General features: G+C 37.1%; 1 protein-coding gene across 3 annotated transcripts in view; it reads right to left on the reverse strand.

Moving 5' to 3' along the window:
• DMXL1_1 (DmX-like protein 1) overlaps window positions 1-17,871 on the reverse strand; it is a 122,525-nt gene that overhangs the window by 16,018 nt on the left and 88,636 nt on the right. Inside the window, exons 43-48 of one of the 3 annotated variants that reach the window (XM_051217826.1) lie at window positions 15,921-16,269; window positions 15,194-15,464; window positions 14,159-14,317; window positions 7,605-7,729; window positions 6,434-6,608; window positions 1,147-1,236 (exon numbers count right to left, since the gene is read on the reverse strand). In XM_051217826.1, the coding sequence (XP_051064253.1) occupies window positions 1,147-1,236; window positions 6,434-6,608; window positions 7,605-7,729; window positions 14,159-14,317; window positions 15,194-15,464; window positions 15,921-16,269 (1,169 nt within the window). Of the gene's footprint in view, window positions 1-1,146; window positions 6,609-7,604; window positions 14,318-15,193; window positions 16,270-17,871 lie in introns of all 3 variants that reach the window. The other 2 variants (XM_051217827.1, XM_051217825.1) reach the window with 2 other exon arrangements.

Here is a 17,871-nt window from a genome sequence, read left to right on the forward strand (position 1 = left end):
CAGCTGACTCCGAAATTGTCAAAGAATTGTGGCTCGAATCATTACCAGCACACATCCAACCTGCAGTGACGGCCCTGCTCCAGGACGCACCACTTAACCAGGTAGCCCTCATAGCAGACAAAATTTCGCCGAGGACTAGTAACCGAGAGAGCTATATAGTTGCCACAACAGCACGTTCGAATGCAAACATGGACGCCGGTCACTCCTCGGCTCAAGGCGATCTCGAAAACTAAGACATGTATGAATACACCCGTCCCTATCGCCTTGAGCCAAGTGTAATGATTCGAGGCCATAGGCATACTTGTGCCTTTGGCTCGTGATGCGGCGGGTCTCGAATTGAGACTCTAATGCGGCAAACCAAACCTCTGGGTCGTGGGGAATAGATGAGACAGGTCGAAATTGGATGGCCTGTACGTCTGAGTCTATGACATCAATACTATTCTTGTCGCTATCCGTCATGTCGCGTATATTATATATTGAAAAATATTAATATGAAAATATACGACAGACGTGGATAGATAAACGATAGACTCACCGAATTGACTTCTTTGGAATATTTGACCAGAGGTTGAGACGTGTTCCAAGATTTGGCTCACCAGCTGTTGCGTGGAGTCGAGTCGCGATTGACTATGAACACCACTACAAGAAAGCGCGTACCAGAGAAACCAGAAGGCGAAGATGGACCGTAACCAGATTTATTAGTACTTAGTCACATAATCTGTCTTAGGAGTATTAGCTTAAGAACCATGTAAAATTCACTTTTCGGTTGCGCAATAGATAGTTTCATTGATTCTAAACATTTTAAGAACCTAATCTTGTCAATTTTCACTTTCTCAGTAAAAACATACACATTATCTATCACTGAGAATACATGAGGTGTTATCTTGATTATGACTGGCCAACTGAAGATGGTCAATATTCTATACTTTTACCGACAGTAATTATCTAATACATGGTTTATTAGAATTACAGAAAGACAAATAGCATGACAAAAACAAAATCAAACTAAAGAAACAACATCACTCTAATTGATTACTCACAACAAAGAGACAAAACCACTTTTGTACATGCATAGGATAACAGATACATATATGAGTGTATACCCTTTAAAAAAAGGGATTTAATAAATAAATAAAAATGATATACCGTGCTAGTTAAACGTCTGCTACGGTCCAATGCATGTTTAGATAGATTGACCAAATTTGCATGTAGGGGATGTAGGTTTATACTACGAAACTGTACATATATATGTATATATACATATGTATAAAGACGAAAGTATTTGAAGAAATAATGAAAAGAGATTGCAAAACAGAACAATATCTGTATATTTTATAAGCAAGATGAATTGTGGTTAGTAGTGAAATTAAGTACGTGTATTTTGTCCGATTCAAAACTTATTTCATACACATAGTTCCCTTTATTATCTTAAACAGAGCAAGAACGGAGATTGGTGCAAAATTGGTGGTCAAAGTTAAACAACCAGTGCCCCTCGACGGACTTGATCCCTTATCATTTGGGTCTACGTTGAGAGACGTTGCCAATATACTGCATCAATCTTCGTCCTCGCTCTTTTCAAAACTTATTATTTGAATGTACACCTCTGTATGGCTCCCCTGGAGCCCCTCTGGGGCTACTGCCGGTCCCAAGCCCTGATAAAGAAGGGTTGGGCATGGGATTAGCGACCCCAAAAAACGCTAGCCAGAAAAAAATTACACCTCTGTATATATCCTAGTGTTTAGATGTACATTGGGAAACAAAACCCAGTACCATGAGTTTTTAACGCCAATGAGTTAAAAGTTTAGGGTAAACAATAACTTGTTTAATCGGTATGATGTTTATATCATTATTAGAAGAGGTTTGAACCTATCAGGTTCTTGATATTAAAGACTGAGTTTTAATCAGTCTTTCTTGGAATATGTGGATATTGTTTACATATAGCCAACTCGTTATAAGTCTATCAAAATAGTTGGATTGAACGGGCAGTAGAATCCCGGATGTGTTTCGTCTTGTCTGAGATTCATCAACTGGATGTAAAACTGGATGGTAATGTTGATGTGTTGTAGTGGGAATCAAATCCAGTACCTTCAAAAAAGATTGATACATCGAACAAATCAGAAGTGATTTCAATAAAAACTAATAAATCAGATTGAAGTTATTCTGATAAACTATTCATGGTTACTGGCTGAAACTTTTAACTCATCTCAATTATTATTCAACTCGTAATAATTACATTGAATTTTTGAAATACCGTTCAACTTCTTCGGAATATTAGTGGATGCCTAATTTCCTAGGTCAAGCAATAAACGATTCTATTGTGTATACGATTGACTCGTTCTATATTGGATATTTAAACGGTGAAATTATAATTTATAGACGACCTGTCTCTTCTATCGCACACGCAACAACAAATGCAGGAGACGACCAGTGTAGCAGCAGCCCTAGCATTGGTAGGTCTCAACATACAAAAAAGGAAAAGCAAGATTCTCCGATACAACACAGCATGCACCAATCGAATCACACTTGACGGATAAGCTTTGGAAGATGTAAAAACCTTTACATATCTGGGCAGCATCATTGATGAACACGATGGACCTGATGCAGATGTGAAGGCACGGACAGGCAAAGCAATGGCAGCATATCTACAATTGGAACTCAAAACAACGGTCTGTCAACTAAAACCAAATTCAGAATTTTCAATACAAATGTCAAGACAGTTCTGCTGTATGGAGTGGGAACTTGGAGAAGTACGAAAGTCACCATCCATAAAATAAAAGTGTTTATTAACAGTTGCCGACGCAAAATACTTGGGATCCGTCGGTCAGACACTATCAGCTACAACCTACTGTAGGAGAGAACAAACCAGATCCCAGCGGAGGAAGAAATCAGGAAGAAGCGCTGGAAGTGGATAGGATACACATTGAGGAAAGCACCCAATCGCGTCATAAGAAAAGTCCTCACTTGGAATCTTCAATGCCAAAGGAGAAGAGGAAGAACAAAGAACACTACACCGAGAAACGGAGACCGATATGAGAAGAGTGAACAATTATTGGATATAAATAGAAAAGTAGGCCCATGACAGAGTGGGTTTGAGAATGTTGGTCGGAGGCTTATGTTCGATTGGGAGTAACAGGCGTAGGTAAGACGACTAAAGCAACGCCAAAGTAACCTTGAGAAAATTCACCTAACTACTAGGGTTTAAAAAGGATTATAAATTGGTATGAGAAATTAGAATCGGGATTTAGAGTGGGAAGTTGGGATTAGGAATTAAAGTTAGAATTATCATCACGAATTGACATCAGCTACAATGCCAAAATGACTATTTGGCCATATGGATGAATGAACTTCACGTTAAAATCCACGACTCTCTATCTCATTATTTCGTCCATAAATTATAATCACGCCTAAGCAACTATCAACCAATCTATGACAAGTTAACATAACTCGAAAAAAAGTAATATCTTTGACTAGTACACATATGGATCAATAATCTATCCATTACAAAGGATAAGAAAGTATGTATGATAACATCAGATATCCTTCTGGAAACCTCAACCAATCTCACTGTCTACTTTTTATTTTTAATGTTACTTTAACTTACAAATTACACACGTTAACCGCCTAATGTACCCAAATGCCCTGGTACGGCTGAGGGCGAGGAGAGTCCTATCTCCCTCTCGAAATGCTCTCACACGGTCACGTGCATACAGCCACTGTCAGGGAAATCCTGCTCACTGCCTTCTCGTGGCATTACTGTTGTTTACGAAATTGAGAGGACGAAAAGTGCAGCGTTCAGGCTTGAATTAGTGGATCATCAAAGCCTTAGAAGTGCATAAGCTTTTTGATTCGACCTACCTTTGATTGAGCAGATTGATTTGAAGGAAGACTCATTTGGAGCGATGTGTTCAGAGTTGATTAAATGCTCCAGTATTAAACTGGTAACTATTTTACATTCTCCTTTTAAAAGCCAAGCATTTGTAAAGTGATTGCTCTGTGCAGCCAACGTAACCTGCTACACAGGAGCAAGTAAATTTATAAAAGTATATTGATATGACCCAGAGAGGAAGTTTATCCTTAGCATATCCATGAATGGTAGGTCGACTTGAGAGAACAATACGAAGTTTAGCTGAATAAAAGATTTTATTCAGGAATACGTCCAACCTCTCATCCTTCCTTGGCTTTAATTCCCTTCTGTAGTATGTTTTGGTCTCGTTTTGTTTTTATTGTTACTTTGTAATCAGTTACTAGCATAACCTTTATAACCCATGAATTGTTTTCATCCACCTAATCTTCTCTAACCCATTGATTATTATGCAATCTCCTTTTAATATTTGAACTTACGAATCATTTCATGATGCAATCTTTTCTTTCTTTCTATAGACATATATACTTACCAAACAACTATAAATATGAATGTACAACTTAAGTAAAATGATTTCGTCGAGAAGAAAATTTTCTTCACTGAATCATGAGGCGGGGTCGTGGATGCACACTTTTGAAGAGTCCCACGATAGGACGAAACAGCCGTCTAGTGCTTCCAGGTTTTCCATGGTAGTCTAGCTTCGATTGGCTGATGATCTCAACTATTGAATTCTTTTTAGTTTAATTTTGAAGATAATTAACGCTGAATTCAATCGATATCCTCCCAATGGTTGGTGTATTTTCTTCTACGTGTAATTCTCTAGTGAATGAAGTAGACATTTTAGAAACACGAAGAAGTCTGTTTGGATTTCCCTTATGTCGGTTGCTTTTTTGAAAATCTTTATGTCACATTTTAGAATCCACAAATTATGGTCTCCATTCTCTAGTGTTAGTAATTAAATAACAGTAAATCTTTACTTTGCTTTAGATAAGGTACATGCTGTCCACTATCCGGTTCTAAAAATTCGACAGTCAGTATCTTAAATTTAATTGATCCATTAGTAAAATATAATTTTGGTTAAATAATTTAAACGATATCATGGGTATTGAATAATTCGGTAGATGTAATAGGTTGACGGCATAGTGTGTGTGGTTAGTGGCATGGTGTGTTTGAAGCCAGGGGGCAAAATGAGTTCGAATATTAGTCAGTTATTTATACGCAACCTAACTCATTCTGTGTCGGTTCAAATTGCCATATCACATTAGCACAGAGAGATGAATTTATTTCAGGATAAGTCCCCGAGAAGCATCAACAGTATCGACTAGTAGTGTTCGAGTAAGGAGCCTTCATAAGGTTTATGTACTTCTGAGGTACGCCTTTCAATGACAGACACTGCCACAGAATCTCGCGGTCTACCGAGTCAAATGCTGCTTTTAAGTTAAGAAAGACCACCATTGTCGGACGCCGATAAGTATGCTTGTGTTTTAGAACCTGACGAATGGTGAATATGTGGTCGATGCAGCCACGACCAGGTCTGAAGCCAGCTTAATTCTCTCGCGTTTGCAGTTCACGAGTCTTAGTTAGGCGTCTGATAATTATCGAGGCTAGTATTTTAAATACTATATTAGTTAAACTAATCCCTCTATGGTTGTCACATGATGATTTTAACCCTCTCTTATATAATGGGACGATAAGAGATTGTGACCAGTCAGATGGGATAACGTCTAACTCCCAGATCTTAGCTAAAATCTTAGTCAACCTAATCGCTAAAATTGGACCACCATCCTTAAAGACCTCTGGAGCCAATCCATCTGGAACAGCCGCCCTTCCTCGTTTCAGATTAACTATAGCCTTTTGAACTTCAGCTAGAGTTGGGGGTACATAAGGTGATTTCAGGGCTCATGTTCTAAGGGAAGATAAAAAATCAAAGCATCTGTGCCACTGAGGACGATTTTGAGTCATGTCATTCAAAGTCCTTAACCATTGGGTACGATAATCACGAGTATGTGAGTGGGTAACATTTACGCTGGGACAACTCATAAAGACGTATAAAATAAAAGATGTATCCTGGATTCAATTGTTAGCCCTTGTTTACAAAAGCATTTAACAACCGAACTAAACTGCGTAATTTTAAAATGATAGAGATTTACAGCTCAGGCAAAGGTTTTAGTGGTATTTGGTTCTCCGAGCTAAATGACTGGATTGTGAAAATCTTATTATCGTTTCGAACTTTATGTAGAAGTGAGCTTTTCAGCTGTTTCATTCAGATCAACTAAGAATCGACGAGCTTGTTGACATACACCAAATCTGTAAACTCAAATGGAAAAAGTCAACCAATCATATGACCAGAGATAATCGATATGAATAGAAGAACAAATGAAGAAAACCAATTACAAACAAGACCATCGGAGCAAACTGATATAATACTTCCTGAATAACTAGAAAGTTCGCTTCTAAATGAAGTAGGAACTGACAAAGTTATTTAGAATGACAATGATAGCACCGCAGTTAGATTATCTAGCTCAGAAAACGCAACACCGAAATATTGCATCATTATAATTACAAACTTACCACATGTGTACCGCTAGGATTACTATCACTAGTAGATAGGGATGTGACTGTTGAAGATGTTATATTTGATGTTGTAGCCTCCGATTGATGATCATTACTACCAACTTTTGTTGGATTTGTGTCACATACAATAAAATCATCAGTCCCGCCTTCAGGGTGTCGACGTAATTGGGGTCTGAAAAATAATGATAACAGAATTAGGAACAACAAATAATGTAATCACTTCTGTTTAATCGGTATATATGTGATTTCTAGATGAAGATAGGGGGTTTATAGAGATCTTTTAGATGATAATCATACTACATCGCAGATTGATTGAAGTTAGAAATTTATACCACTAGACACTAAACCTTAGTGGTTCTATTGCTTAGACATTCATCGTAAGACTAAAGAATCTTGGATTAGACCAAGCCCACCGACTGCATATTCCAGTTTGGATCAGTTCAACAATCTTCCATGTATATATGAGCGAGAATTGTGTACATCATCATTCGGCTACAAACATTTATTTATTTGAACACATAAATATCGGTACAAAGGGGCACCAAATACATATGCGCCACACAAATCTCATTCGATATGTGTGGGGGCTATGATACTGTCCGGGTGTCCAAACCGAAACAGGTGGTTTTCATAGGGTGCCACACCCGGAGCCTTCGACCTAAAGGTCTAATCCACAAGGCAGTGGATCAATGTCAGGAGATGCAGTCCCATGGTAGTCGGTGACCAACGATTGGTTCATACGCCATTTGTTCCTTCAGGATACTGGAGCTCATGTGCACCATTGGTTTGAAATCAGGGTTTTCCAACTCCCCTAGGTGGACTCTCCATGTCCACCAACCTGGTTATAGCACGGGACATTCGCTTTTCGTCCTCTCAATTTCGTAAACAACAGTAATGCCACGAGAAGGCAGTGAGTAGGACTTCCCTGACATTAGTTGTATGCACGTGGCCATGTGAGAGCATTACGAGAGGGGGAACGGACTCTCACCACTCTCAGCCGTACTAGGGCATTTGGGGGCTGGCTACAAACAGCATAGCTTCCAATGCATTTTCAGTCTTATTTTACACAGCTAGTTGAGGAATCATCTGGAAAGCATGCATGTTTAACTAGACTAGACCGTAGAAAACAAAATTTTCTAAACTTTTCATTGATGTAAATTATACTTACTTGCGCATTAATTCCAAATCGTATTCAACTTCATCAGCATACCATGATGGTAAATGAACAAGATTTTCAATATCTAACTCGATAATTTCTTTCGGTGTAGCGATTGCAATTGCATTGTAATTAACCTGTGACAAAACAAGGAATAATGTCATCATAACATATGATAAAGTGGTTGAATACTTAGATCGATCATAGAACTGATCTCTGCTTTATTCTATATACTTGAATAGAGTATGGATCTGTGTCATTTTGGAAGGTTCTAAATGATATCACTGAAAGTCTTCATCTGTTATTCATAATAATGGCATGAACTTGAATTAGATAGTTTGTAGATATCAACAAGGCTCAATTAAATAGACAATAACTTCACAGACTGATTCCATGTCTTGTTTAGATCGCTTTTATCTTTCTTCTAACCTACCTCTACACTAGCTAACATCATACAGAGTGGTATGTAAAAATACATCAGTAAAATTTACATTTCTAATAAAAAATAGGAAATTCAGTGAAACGAAATGAATTCGTCAATCACAATGTAATTATTAGTTAACGTATTTATTTTCAGTGAATACAGCAAACATCTACAGTATTTTTGATTCACTATTTGTATTAATTAAAAACACTATTTCTTAAGGTTGGACAACGACTGACAGGGAAGTCCTATTCACTACCTTCTCACGACAGGGGTGTTTACGAAATTGAGAGGACGAAAAACGAATATCCAGTGCTATAACCAGGTTGGTGAATATAGGGGATCCACCAAGAGAAGTTGGAAAACCCTGATCCCAAATCAATGGTGCACATGAGCTCCAGTATCCTAAAGGAACAAATGGCGTATGAACCAATCGTTGGTCACCGACTACCATGGGACTGCATCTCCTGACATTGATCCACTGCCTTGTGGATTAGACCTTTAGGTCGAAGGCTCCGGGTGTGGCACCCTATGAAAACCACCTGTTTCGGTTTGGACACCCGGACAGTATCATAGCCCCCACACATATCGAATGAGATTTGTGTGGCGCATATGTATTTGGTGCCCCTTTGTACCGATATTTATGTGCTTAAGTAATAATAATAAGGTTGGACAGTCTATAGTAGTGAAGTTTAAGATGTGCGTTTCATCCTATTTAGGACTCGCTAATAAGATGTAACTCCATAACCCCATACTGAGATATGAACTCAGTACTTTTCGCCTAAAACACCAACAGTTTATCCACTAAACTATTGAATTCAGATAGCTACTATTTTTGAACTCAATCACACAGTTGTATATGTAAGAGTTTGTTAATATTAAAGTCTGAACAGTCGCTATCGGGGTATTGAATTCTACTGCGACCCACTAGCCAACATGGTAATGTGTACCTATATGGCATTACAGACTGATCAATCGTAGTCCTTAAATATTGACAGTGAGAAAATCAAAATCCTTAGAAACTAAAAACATTTGATTTGTTAGTGTAAACAGTAGGTACTAAAAAAAAAGAATTCCTTAAATTAGACACCAATAGCAATCAATCTATTAGAGAATTAATAAAAATCACAGTAACCTATTCATTGCATAATAATAATAAGTGAATAAATGGATAATTCAATGTGACGAATTATATAGTAGTTTTAAGTCAGGTGAATAATAAACATATTTTTGTTTGTCATATCCCGATAAGTAGGAAAATTGTGTTTCTAACGTTTCGTGACTTAATGTAAGCCACTTCTTCAGAGTTTAATGTATACAATGATGAGTTTCAGAGAAATTTTTTGGCATACTCTTTTTGTATAACATAAATGATATATAACCATAGCGAAGTTAAAAACATATACAATGAAGGATATAGAATATATATAACTAAGAACAGAGCAAAAAACACCCGAATAAGTTAAATAACAAAGCATTTCTTTTTTTGGACTACAGCGATTAGCACACCAAAAACCAAGAAGATGAAAATCATAGATATCAGAGCCTCCTTCTTTCTCTATTCCCTTTTAGTTTTATTTATTTCAGAGAAACAAACTAAGCAACCAATTAACATTCAAGCTAGCTTACCACAACTGCCTTGATGCGAAAAAAGAAACATGTATAAACACTTCAGTTTTTCTAATAATTGAGGGAAAAAATATACATATAATAACAAATTCATTTTTTCACAGTTAAAATCACGAGTTGACCTAAGCTAGACCATTAATGAAAACGTGGAAGCACTGGATACTCGTTTCATTTTCCTCAACAATGAGTATCCACGGTTGCAAACGCGAATGCTTAACGTCTAAACCGCTGAGTCGGCATCCATCAGTGTTACTATTTAACTTCCATCAATCCATGGTCTTGAGCAAACCGTCATCCATTACTTGAGGTCAATATTTGTCTCACATCCGACAAGGATTGGACTTCGCTGATCACAGCTTCTCATTAAAACTCCAGAAGTAACATCTTGACGCCTGTCATCTTTCCAAATTCACGACAAATTCTCCATCATAACCACGTTGAGAATAATTCTCTTAATGCCTATTATAATCAAGTGGCATTATTATTAGCTCTATTAACGAGACGAAATTTTTTTATATCCAAGTGAAGATTTAGTTACGGGTAACGTCTGTAAACTATTAATAGACTGAATGGTTATTCAGTAACTAGATTATGTATATTCATATTCCTTTTATTTTAAGATTTATTTTAACTTAAAGACTATTATTATACGACTTACTGTTCTTAAGTTATGTCAAGTTTATTAATTATTGTCTCCCACGTTCACAGCCATTTTTTGGCTTGATCTTCTACAAATGTTATTTCTTATTTTATAGTATGATGCGGCCTGCTTGACTGGTATATAAACCAAGTGTGTTTAAAAGTGGAAACCGTGATTGGCGTTCGGGACTCAATTGGGCGGGTTTGGCGAACAAAGGACTAGTGAGGACGCTGGGCCTATACCGGGTCGAACGTCATTGGCTTGGCACATTATTAAGATACAACAAAATCCTACTACTACGCAATTTATTCACATGATTTATTTTGATAAGGATTGATTTTAGAACCTAGTCGGAATCAATTTTCTTTCGCCTTCATCTTAGATGGCATTTGTTTTAGTTAAAGATGATTAGTTTTCGCAGTAGTGTATATTCATGATTGGACCAACTGTATGATTATGTAATCGAATTGATTTTTTCGACTTTATAACCTTTTTCTACTCTTCTATTTGTTTTTCAGAAAAAAATCATTTTGGATCTGGAGTTTGTTTGCAAAAATGTTTTTCAAGTTTTGTCACCTTAGATCATGGGATATCGGCCCCACCATAGTGATTAACATATTCAGATTGTCCCCAAATGCCCTGGTACGGCCGAGAGTGGGGAGAGTCCGCTCTCCCTCTCCAAATGCTCTCACATGACCACGCGTATACAGCTACTGCCAGGGAAGTCCTACTCATTGCCTTCTCGCACCACGGGTGTTGTTTACGAAACTGAGATGACGAAAAGCGAATGTCTGGAGAGTCCACCTAGGGGAGTTGGAAAACCCTGATTCCAAACCAATGGTGCACATTGGCTCCAGTATCCTGAGGGGACAAATGGCACATGAACCAATCGTTGGTTACCGGCTACCATAGGACTGCATCTCCTTACGATGCTCCATTGCCTTGTGGATCAAACCTTCAGGTCGAAGGCTCGGGGTGTGACCCCCTATGAAAACCACCTGCTTCGGTTTGAGTACCCGGACAGTATCACAGCCCTCACACAAATCAAATGAGATTTGTGTGGAGTATATGTATTTGGTAATTTCCTGTACCAATATCTGTGTTAAAATAAATAATATCTAAATAAATTCAGATTTCTAGCCAACGTTATTTGTACAAGATAATAAGAGTTTGTAGTTTCTTATTGTTGATATTCAAGACAGAAAATGGTTAGTCTCTGTTGACGTATGTCCATCTTAAACAGATTGCTTCAATACAGCGTTACAAGGTGAAGAATATTCGATTTCTTGCTAGCAGTAAATTACAGGATATACGTTGTACTTCGGGCTCATCATACAGGTGGGTCTACATTCTAGTATAGATATGAACATCGAGACTCGATCCTAGTAACTTACATTTCATATGTCGTATTGTCCACTGGGAGCTACTGTATATATATATATATATATTGATTATTGAATTAATACACACAAACACATATATGAAGTATATAATGTGATTGATCTTGTACTGTACTGTATCTTAAAAGCTTATGGTATTATGTCACTAAGAATGCAGCGGAACCATTTCGACTTAGGACATTTGCAAATAGACATAAATCGTGTGTTATTAATTATCTAATCAATCAAATGATCAAATCATAATGGTGTGATCTAAATACTACGAACCTCAAAGACAACGATAATGATGATTAAGTCGTATTAAATCGCAAACCGATTTTAGTTAAATAACCATTGAAAACTTGGGACTCCTAATTGTCAGTGCGCATACACGACAACGCAACAGGTTATTGAATCCATGATCTTCGGCTCGCACAATAATGTTTAGCCTCTAGACCACTAACCTGGGATCCAAAAGTGTCAGTATTTAAGTCCAAATTACGATATTGCACAGCGCTGACCTATTTTGTCCGCAGTGAATAGCTGTTTCAGACACAACATGGTTGAACTCCACTGGTCATAACTTCTCAATAGAACTCCAGGATTTGTATCTTGAATACAACCAAGTTGGGTGTGAGACAGCTATCCACTGCAAGCAATTGATTAGGTCTTGGCAATATCGTAAATTAATTGAAATAAGACATTAAGACTATTCGATCCCGTGAGCAGGTCTTGTGTTCGATTCACGGCTGCCGAGCTGCTAGTGCACACTGCTGGTAGGTTCTACAATAGAACGGTCGTCCAGTGCTTCTACGTTTCTAATGTTAATCTAACTAAGATCAATGATCATGACTTAAACTTCAAAGGTTTCAAAATCTCTCTATGACTAATAAAATTGTTCGATACAATAGAGAAAACGAAAAAGATCTCAACTGGATGCTTTCGCTAACGTCCAGTAGTTGTTTGAATCGACTGATTCAATAGTGATGTTTTCACTAATTATTTTAGGTAAATATAACCAATGTTGCTTACTATTGTATCCAGAAGAAATAAGAGTGCAACATTTTACAATGACAATTATTGATTACATAGGATGCAATAACATTAAGATAATTGAGGTAAAATGTCGATTTTTAATATATTCCATATTATATTACATTATTAGTTATTCAAATGATGAGTTTGGGAAATTCGCTTTTGATCAGGATCATTCATTGTGAAAGTAAACAAAAGTTTTGTCAAAAGATATACTGACTGACTTCAATTAGACAACTACTTTACACCAGGGATCATTGGATAGAGAGCTATTCTATTAGTGTTTGAATTTTTCAATAGAGTACATCTACCATCCTGTTAGGAATAAAATTCGTTAACAATTAATCGACCACGGTGTAGTCCCAAATGTTATGTTTTCTTCAAACTGCTTAGCGTTGATAGAATTCTGTAGACCAAGTTGTAATATAGCCAAAAGTCTACGTGATTCGACATCGTCTTCTCCATATTTGATATTAGGTGATTGGAGTTAATCGACAGGAAAGCCTAGAGTTAGACTTCGCTCTAGATGACACTCGTAGGTAACCCGATCGATAAAACCCGGTCGACAGTAAGCGCCTAAACAAACATAACATTGATCACCATTAAGTGATTCACCAATTATAAGTATCTCAGTCCTATAGGTCAGTCGCGCCTCGAAAATCTCATTGGGAACACTATAGACAATGAGGTTAGTTGACGCGGGTTTCGACCCCACAGAGAGCATTAGTTCGCCCGACGTACCTAATAACCAGTTTTCTATCGACTAAGGCCAATTGCTTAACATTGTTTAAGAAATCGAGAGGACGAAAAGCGAAGTTCCAGCGCTTAAATCGAGGACCCCTATAGAGGTGGTTGGAAAGTCCCTATTTCAAACCAGTGGTGCTCATGGCCTCCAAGATCTTGAGGGAACAAATGGTATATGAACCTACTGTTAGTCACCGGCTTCCATAGGATCACATACCTTAACGGTTTCCCATTGCTTAGTGTATTAGATCTATCAGTTAAAGGCTTGAGGATTAGCCCCCCTAAGGGAACCACTTGCTTCGGTTTGAAGCCCGGACAGCATCACAGCCCACACACAAATTGAATGATAACCTGTAAGGTGTTTATATTTTTTGGTACCCTTCTGTACCACTGCTTACGTGTTTCAATAAATAAGTAGACAAACAATGGTCTTAAAATAAAAGATTAACTACGATGTTTAAAGAGATTTCTTGGGTTCGATAACCGACGAACAGTCCCAAAACAAATACAAAATTGATAATGATCATGATATACAAAAACGTGTTTTCAATCATACAAACACTGATACTTTTACCCATCTTAAATATACTGCTTATGAGTAGGTTGAGTATTCTATTGAATTTATTGAAAAACCAACGATCTATCCCCGTTAATTGAAACAAACATAACCATAAAAGAAAACTATTTCTAACAACAAATAGTTCATGAAATTTACCTGATTAATACACATAGCTATAAGTGGATCATGTTCTTTATGAATAAGACGAACAGCATCATTAAACAGTAGAGATCCTGAAATAGTTTGATTTAAAGATTGGGTCTGTTGTTGTTGTTGTATTCTTGTTTGCTTCCCTGACGATTTTTGAATATCAATCTGAAACGAGACCAAGAACATTCAATAGGAATTATAATACATATGCATAAAATATGAAAGATGTTCGCTATATAATCATTTTATATCTAACACAACTAACTACAATTGACTGACATTTGAACGAAAACGGAGATTGTATTGGCCTAATTTAACATCTAACCAGTTTAACACTTATATGTGATACAGCCATACTGGTGTCAGCAGACAGAAGAAGTTTGTAGCTGTGTCTTAAGTGAATGATTTTCCATAATTCGATTGTATGTTAGATTATGCTCACATGAATTTATTTCGAGTTATACAGTCGAATAAATATTTCAAGGGGAAATACAGTATGTTTACCTTGAAGTCGAATACAACAACCTAGAGAGAGAGAGAGAGACGAATTAGTTTATCATAGTAAAGACTCCAAGAAAAATGTATTTGTAAAAGTAAACTCGCACAAATTCAATACCATGAAACGCTAATAAATGCTTAAGGTGGAGGTAGCTTACATAAGCACGATGTGAACTTGAAGCTTAAGCTGTACGCCAATTAAACTACATATTGATAGAATCTGGTCTACATTAGGAGCTAAACAAATACTACGTTGGATACTACTTAGTGATTTTAATTCTATAAGAGGCTAGCCATGGACTGGAGGACTCATTGAGAAAGTTCTAAACTGTAAAGATGAGTGATACAGGTACAAATCTCACAGGGAACATTAGACGTCTCAAGGTTGAAAGTATGTCTTGTTGACGGGCATCAACTAGCACGAAACCCATATCAAGTAAGATTTCCGGCAGAATATCTCCAACCACCTTACAACTGACTCAAACTAACTAAGAATATCAACAATATTTTAATAAACTCAATAGGAACAGTAAATTTTCTTACCAATGCAGCAGAGGAAACATTTTTCAGATTAGACGATGATGTAGAATTTATCAAACTAGGTAGATTGTTAAGTTCCGATGATCCAAAAGCAACTGATGATGATGATAACGAAGGTGATGGTGATAATGTTAATTTAATATTCGGTGTAATAACGGACTGTATAAGACATGGTTTACGAAATACATGACGTAAAAATATATCATCTATTCCAGGTTGTCGAACTAAGTAACACCATAAACGTTTGACAGGTAATGAGAATGGATCACGTGTTCTACAGAAAGTACAAGCGGAGAGTTGATAAATAAAGAGATGCTGTACCAATGCTGATATGTTAAAATTTAGAAGTAGATGTCCATATATGGGTTAACGAATCAACCGTGACATAAGAACACACTGAAAACCAGAGATTAATGAAGAGGCGTATCATTCTTAATGTTTGGGACCCATTATTGATGATTCATGGTCACGCAACGTCATGAATTAATTGAAGATAGACATTAACACCATCGGATCCCGGCTTAGTAGCCCAGAGACTAAGAGTTCGTGCACGAGACTGAAGGTCTTGGTTTCGATTCCCACAAGTGGGATCACCGATGAGCACTGCCATTGGGGAGTCCAATACTGGAACAAAACGGCCAACTAGTGATCCCAGGTTCTCAATGGTTGTCTAACAAAGGTCAGTTCATGACTTCACTACAGATTAAAAAAAGGTGACTGAAAAACTTACTGAAATGGAGTATTTTTAAAATTTATTAACTTTTTCAAACGTAACATCGATCTTGTTGCTCCGGGTGAAGGAAAGTCCAATTTTGACACTTCAACACCAACTGTCAAATTGCTACCAGTTTTAATTGCAGCAGCCGTTTGTGTAATCGAAGAAGAAGATAAATCTTCTTGAATACCTGGTAGGAAATCTGTCGGTGGTAGAAGATGTTCATTAACAAATCCTTTATGCTGCAATTTTAAATGAATTGGATTCAATGCTGGTGGTGAAGTTAATTCTGAACGATAACCAACCAACCAACAATCAGCTAGACGTGTTAACGTCATTAAACCTGGTGCATGAACAGCCAAATCTATGTAAATACATAAAAGATTATATATTGACAGATTATGAAAAATATTGGTTTATAAGTTATAATGTGATTGCTTCACTACTGGTGAAATACATATTCAGCTAAATTGTGTCGGATCTGAACAATTTACCCATGTGTTAGGGATGCTGAGGAATATACTAATCATTATCATGTTAGGTCTAATGATGTCCTTGGACTCTAAATGGGAATTCCCTATTGGCCATTATTTATTTCACTCGTTAAATATTGTACAGATGTTGTTTTCTATTTTTATGGTACGATGTGGTCTGTTTGGTTAGTATATAAACAGAGTATGTTTGAAATATAACGATTCATAACTCAGAGGCTGTGACTTGCGTTCTGGCTGGGCCAATCGGGACTCTAGGTCGTCCTTACGTGTTTTAGGTGTCACTGATTCGATCGATAAATACGCTGCTCCATAATCTGCAATCCACACGTTACAACACCATGAAAGACAATAGATGGCCGTGGAATATCATGGATTGACTGAAGTTGTACACCACTGGATTCAGGATCAGTTGTCTAGAGGGTTCAGAGTCAACACAAAAGCGAAGACTCGGGGTTCGAATCTCAGTTTTGGGGTTCGGGATGTGCACTCTCGCTGAGTAGTTCAATACTAAGACGGCCATCCAGTGCCTGGGAATTTTCAACGTTTGTCTAATATGAATCAATTCGTGATCGCAATAAAACTCAACAATCCCAATAACGATAATTTCATTTTTTTGTTTATAGAGAGTGGATTAAATCAATAACATACATCACTGAGGCTTTAATCGAATAAATCTTTGGTTGCCACAACAAATTTACTTTTGAATGAAACCTCATATAGGTGCTTTCCATGCTATTTAAGACCAATCAAATGGATATATCTGCATCCCAATGTTGATATTCACGCTGGAACTTACATCCAGAAACTTCCACAGCAAATGGTAATACTTTATTACCTGGACTGAGAAGTTTCGATAGACAAATTATTAAATGGGTTTTAAGTTATAAGTATCTGTAATTTGCCGTTATTGATACTAAGAGCTGAAATTGATCAATCACTCTTGATATACTTGATATATTGACCAGTTCGCATGTACCTAACTTTGTAGTTACAATTTTATTTCATTTGTATTGTGACTAACCGTGGAATGAAAAACACGCATTTAATCATGCCAATAGAAACTGATCATAGAAATCACGAACCGCAGATAACGAAAGGTGGTCGTGCAATGTCATAAATTGATTGAACTAAGACATTAACTCCATTAGATCCCGACTCAGTAGTCTAAAGACTAAGCGTTCGCACACGAGACTGAGGGCCATGGTTACGAGTCTCGCTTACAGAATCATGGATGCACACGTCCACTGACGAGTCTCATACAAGGATGAAATGGCTGTCTAGTGCTTCTGGGTTTTCACTGGTTGTCTAAAACTGATAGGTTCATGATTTAAGTGAAATTCAACAATCTACACGACCATATACTTACAAGAAACTGATCAATTTTATAAACCTTAACATTGACGAGTGAGAAACAGAAAAAACGGATTAGATCTGTCAGAACACAACTACTAATAATAACATTAATAAAAAGG

The sequence above is a fragment of the Schistosoma haematobium genome, chromosome 7 (genome assembly GCF_000699445.3).
Source record: "Schistosoma haematobium chromosome 7, whole genome shotgun sequence".
In the NCBI taxonomy this organism is placed as follows: Eukaryota; Metazoa; Platyhelminthes; class Trematoda; order Strigeidida; family Schistosomatidae; genus Schistosoma; species Schistosoma haematobium.